Source organism: Oncorhynchus nerka, unplaced genomic scaffold, assembly GCF_034236695.1.
Source record: "Oncorhynchus nerka isolate Pitt River unplaced genomic scaffold, Oner_Uvic_2.0 unplaced_scaffold_13___fragment_8___debris, whole genome shotgun sequence".
Classification (NCBI taxonomy): domain Eukaryota; kingdom Metazoa; phylum Chordata; class Actinopteri; order Salmoniformes; family Salmonidae; genus Oncorhynchus; species Oncorhynchus nerka.
Genome location: NW_027040341.1, coordinates 55980 through 61979, shown reverse-complemented (window position 1 = coordinate 61979; position 6000 = coordinate 55980). Strand labels below are relative to the sequence as shown.

At 39.4% G+C, this 6000-nt stretch overlaps 1 protein-coding gene across 1 annotated transcript in view; it reads right to left on the bottom strand.

Annotated features, from left to right (window-relative positions):
- Positions 1-886: 886 nt before the first annotated feature.
- The window catches only part of LOC115106748 (transient receptor potential cation channel subfamily M member 5-like), a 60698-nt gene continuing 55584 nt past the window's right edge, over positions 887-6000 (bottom strand). Inside the window, exon 17 of the mRNA XM_065016547.1 lies at positions 887-5766. Coding sequence (XP_064872619.1) covers positions 5735-5766 — 32 coding nt within the window. The 3' untranslated portion in view covers positions 887-5734. The remainder of the gene's footprint in view (positions 5767-6000) is intronic.

Sequence of the window (6000 nt, the reverse complement as noted above, 5' to 3'; positions counted from 1 at the left end):
AAAAAGTTATATTTTGGTTTCATCTGATCATACGACATTCTCCCAATCTTCTTCTGGATCATCCAAATGCCCTCTAGCAAACTTCAGACGGGCCTGGAAGCAGGGGAACACATCTGGCACTGCAGGATTTTAGTCCCTGGTGACGTAGTGTGTTACTGATGGTAGGCTTTGTTACTTTGGTCCCAGCTCTCTGCAGGTCATTCACTAGGTCCCCCCGTGTGGTTCTGGGATTTTTGCTCACCGTTCTTGTGATCATTTTAACCCCACGGGGTGAGATCTTGTGTGGAGCCCCAGATCGAGGGAGATTATCAGTGGTCTTGTATGTCTTCCATTTCCTAATAATTGCTCCCACAGTTGATTTCTTCAAACCAAGCTGCTTACCTATTGCAGATTCAGTCTTCCCAGCCTGGTGCAGGTCTACAAATTTGTTTCTGGTATCCTTTGACAGCTCTTTGGTCTTGGCCATAGTGGAGTTTGGAGTGTGACTGTTTGAGGTTGTGGACAGGTGTGTTTTATACTGATAACAAGTTCAAACAGGTGCCATTAATACAGGTAACGAGTGGAGGACAGAGGAGCCTCTTAAAGAAGTTACAGGTCTGTGAGCCAGAAATCTTGCTTGTTTGTAGGTGACCAAATACTTTATTTTCCATAATTTGCAAATAAATTCATAAAAAATCCTACAATGTGATTTTCTGGATTTTTTTTCCTAATTTTGTCAGTCATAGTTGAAGTGTACCTATGATGAAAATTACAGGCCTCATCTTTTTAAGTGGGGTAACTTGCACAATTGGTGGCTGACTAAATACTTTTTAGCCCCACTGTATATATATATATATATATATATATTTTTTTTTTTACTGTATTCATATAAAATGAGGAATTTTGCTCCTTGATCAGGATTCTCTCTCTGTGTGTCAACCCACAGCTCGTAACCTTTTCTTTATTTTATTTTTTTATTGAATATTCGAAACATACAATATACTTACAGGGAAGCCGCTCAACAACTACATCATACCAGTCATCCAACAGACTCCCATTCAGAGCGACACATAGAAGCATCCAGGGTCAATGCCCTGCTCAAGGGCATGTTGACCGATCTACTACCAGGCCAAAAAACATGAACCCAAGATCCCCCCACAGTTCCCCAATAGTTGTCCCTCAACCATTCGAGACCCCCTCCCACAGTCCCCCCCCAGGAAGATGTTTAAAACATTTTTTTATTCCATTCCCCACCACCAAGAACACCCCAATGCACCAACAACCAAAATAATGAACTAAAGAGAAAAAAGGAAAAGACAGAAGAAAACAGCAAACAACAATGCAAGTAAAAAAAATAATAATATGATAAAACAAATAATATATAATAATATAAAACAAAGGACATCAAGGACAACTAAAATCATAACGGCAATGCCAGACATGCACACAACTGTATATGTTTGTGTGCATGTCTGGCACTATTACATGTATGTATGTGTTTATTTGAATGAGTGTGTGTATATGCATGTGTACAAACACATGCATGGCATCAGCCTCAGGCAAACCGGCATTAGTTGTAAAAACACTGCCACTTAGTGTCATTCAAATGTACTTTTTATTATGTTTTATTTAGACTTTTTTAAATGATTTTTTAAACTTTACAACAGCTCGTAGCCTGACACCTACCATACAGCCTGGACACACACACACACACACGGACGCACACACACACACAGAAACATAGGGCCAGAGGAAGAGCTGTCATTCATTGAAGGTAAGCAAGACATAGGTGGCGAGCTACCCGATGATATATAGCAAAAAAGTATTGAGCATATACACACATTATAATTGTGCACCGACTCCATTACTCAAATGACGGATTGGTAAAAATATACCTAAATGTTGATGCCAAGTGTTTGAGATGCCACCCGAGTTCAGTGGCTGTGGGACACATGTTTTGGTCATGCCAATCTTTGAGTGGCCTCTGGGACCCCATTTTTGAGGCAATCTCACATATGTGTAATACAACTGTTAGCCCCAACCCAGTCACTGCCATTTTTGGGGTACATCCCCTAGACCAGAATGCTACCTCGCTTTCACTGGAAGTTTGCAAAGCCGCCCTCCTTTATGCAGTGGGTTAAGGAGGTGATGTCATCTCTGCCTCTGGAGAAGGTTAGGTACACTGTGCACCGACAAAGGTTTAACTTAACCTGGTCTCCCATTAATACAATAAGTGGAGAGCCTGTCTTTTACTTAGTGTAACTTGCATAGTTTGGTAAGCAGTGATGTCTGTTCTAGTGGCCATTTATTCTGATAATAATTTTTATATAAAACTTTTTTTAACCATTTTTTTTGTTTCTAATACTGTTTGTTTATTTTTTCTTTCCCTTTTAACTTACTTTTATAGATGCCTTGGAGGGAGTGAAGGGAGGGAGGGGAGAATGAGAGGTTTGGGTTGTGTTATTTTTGTTGTTATATCTGAAAATAAAGTTTAAAAAAAAGAGTGAAGTAAAAATACATGTCCTGTTGGCTAGTATAGCACAGTCTGTAACCCTGTAGTACATTTATATGTTTTGGTCACATCACTGCAGATAGGGGTTATACTAATACTAAATGGTACTTCCTTACGGATCAACCTTACAGTATCATCACAATTCTACAACTGAGTATGGCTATTATTGAATTGAAGTACAAGATCAGAAGCTGCATAACATGATACACACATATGAGTAGTCAGAGTATGCAAGATGGAAAGACAGCGAGGCAACTTAATGCTTAAAGTGACTACGTGTTATACAGTATGTGTTGATCACGCCATTCCACATGACCCATTTCAGCTGAGAAGTTAAAAAGCCTTCTATCCTTTTAATGCAGAACATGGCTAAAATTACATGAATGGCCAATAGTGTAACAACGGCCCTGTACACACTTGGGTTACACAACCCATTTGATGCAACTGTTGTTATACAACAAAGTTTTTCCGTAGTGGTGGTTGTGTCAAATTCTTTATCCAGACAAACTCAGATGTATCACAAAAATATCCATTGTGTCAAATGCATTGTACATTAGTTGTATTGCAGAGGCCTGCACGGGCAGGAATTTTAAGCCCAAATCCTACCCTTGCCTGTGACATTTAGGCCCTAACCTACCAAGACCCGATTGCTTCTGCCACATTTCAAACTCTAAATGAAACCCGAAATCAGAAATAACTTCCCCTGATAGTAAAAACATTAGCTGCTCTTCTGTCTGTCACTCGCTCCCTGTGCACACGGCTCTGAGTCGGTGAATATCCATAACAATGGCTCCGCTTGGACTGCTCTGCTCAAAACTCGGACAAAACTCAAGGTACATTATTATTTTCTGTTAAATAATCTCTCCTGATTTATATTTCACGAGGTTGAAGCAATTCTGACACCATGTCATCATATCAGTCAGAAATGACTCTACTGCGTAGTAGAGCATGAGCAAATGGCTCAGCTTCAAAAAGATGGTGATCAATTTTGTGATACCCGAGCCATACCCTAGTTATTGATAAAGAAAAACAGACCCTACCCGAATGTATAATGTCGGGCCCCGTCGGGCTCGGGTAGCAGAGCTCTAGTGGTCGGAAACAAATGTAATACAGACGTGACTAATACTGGACCTGACTGCAAGCAGAATTAATTAAGAATGAATACAGCAATCTACGGTTGTCGTCAGAAGTTTACATACAATTAGGTTGGAGTCATAACTCATTTTTCAACCAACCCACAAATTTCATGTTAACAAACTATAGTTTTAACAAGTTGGTTAGGACATCTATTTTATGCATGACACAAGTAATTATTCCAACAATTGTTTACAGACAGATTATTTCACTGCATCACAATTCCAGTGGGTCAGAAGTTTACATACACAAAGTTGACTGTGCCTTTAAACAGCTTGGAAAATTCCAGAAAATTATGTCATGGCTTTAGAAGCTTCTGATAGGCTAATTGACATCATTTGAGTCAATTGGAGGTGTATCTGTGGATGTATTTCAAGGCCTACCTTCAAACTCAGTGCCTCTTTGCTTGACATCATAGGAAAATCAAAAGAAATCAGCCCCAAAAAATAATAAAAAGAATTGTAGACCTCCACAAGTCTGGTTCATCCTTGGGAGCAATTTCCAAACACCTGAAGGTACCACGTTCATCTGTACAAACAATAGTACGCACGTATAAACACCATGGGACCATGCAGCCGTCATACCGCTCAGGAAGGAGATGCACTCTGTCTCCTAGAGATGAACGTACTTTGGTGCGAAAAGTGCAAATCAATCCCAGAACAACAGCAAAGGACCTTGTGAAGATGCTGGAGGAAACAGGTACAAAAGTATCTATATCCACAGCAAAACGAGTCCTATATTGACCATAACCTGAAAGACCGCTCAGCTAGGAAGAAGCCGCTGCTCCAAAACCGCCATAAAAATCCAGACTACGGTTTGGAACTGCACATGGGGACAAAGATCTTACTTTTTGGAGAAATGTCCTATGGCCTGACGAAACAAAAATATAACATTTTGGCCATAATGACCATTGTTATATTTGGAGGAAAAGGGGGAGGCTTGCAAGCCGAAGAACACCACCCCAACCGTGAAGCACGGGGGTGGCAGACTCATGTTGTGGGGGTGCTTTGCTGCAGGAGGGACTGGTGCACTTCACAAAATAGATGGCATCATGGAGGAAAATTATGTGGATATATTGAAGCAAAACCTCAAGACATGAATCAGGAAGTTAAAAGCCTGGTCGCAAATGGGTCTTCCAAATGGACAATGACCCCAAACATACTTCCAAAGTTGTGGCAAAATGGCTTAAGGACAACAAAGTCAAGGTATTAGAGTGGCCATCACAAAGCTCTGACCTCAATCCTATAGAAAATTTGTGGGCAGAACTGAAAAAGCGTGTGCGAGCAAGGAGGCCTACAAACCTGACTCAGTTACACCAGCTCTGTCAGGAGGAATGAGCCAAAATTCACCCAACTTATTGTGGGAAGGTTGTGGAACGCTACCCAAAACTTTTGACCCAAGTCAAACAATTTAAAGGCAATGCTACCAAATACTAATTCAGTGTATGTAAACTTCTGACCCACTGGGAATGTGATGAAATAAATAAAAGCTAAAATAAATCAATAATTCTCTCTACTATTATTCTGACATTTCACATTCTTAAAATAAAGTGGTGATCCTAACTGACCTAGACAGGGATTTTTACTAGGATTAAATGTAAAGAATTGTGAAAAACTGAGTTTAAATGTATTTGGCTAGGTGTATGTAAACTTCGACTTCAACTGTATGTCCTAAAATATGTCAGATACCTAACACAAAATGTACATTATGAACCTAGAACTGGTCTAGATGCAGTGACAAATACCCAATATAAAACATGTAAACTTCAAAAAGTAAAAGAAATTGTGCAAAATTCATAAGAGAGTGTCGCAAAAAAGTATTTGACAAATACATAGTATATCACATTACCCCTTAAAAAAAACATAGCCCTCATAAAAAAAAAACAGTTCTTCAACAGCCCTTTCCCCTGGTTCCAACTGTTGTCTTTCAGGAACCTTTTAAAAATGAAATACACAACCTTAACGAATAAAGACAATTTAAAATGCCAACAAAAACAATTGGCAGCAGTGGTCCCTTGTTGATAAAGAAGCAGCCGAAGTGGAAAGAAACAGCGTTTCAACTTTTCCTTTCAGTGACCCTGAATGGCTTGGCATGTAAACAAAGACAGGATCAGATGGAAGAGGAGGGGGTAGGGAATGGCTCTGGAGAACGAGAGAAAAACAGAGAAGGGACAAGACATTTGACTTTTGGCTCAAATTTCTACAGACACTGACATTGTGCAAACCGTTCAATCACAATCAGATAAAATACAAAACAATTATCAAAATCAAAAAGGACAAAACTGAATAAGATTGTGTATATACATATATTGAACAAAAATATAAACGCATCATGCAACAATTTCATTGATTTGACTGAGTTACAGTTTAAATGAG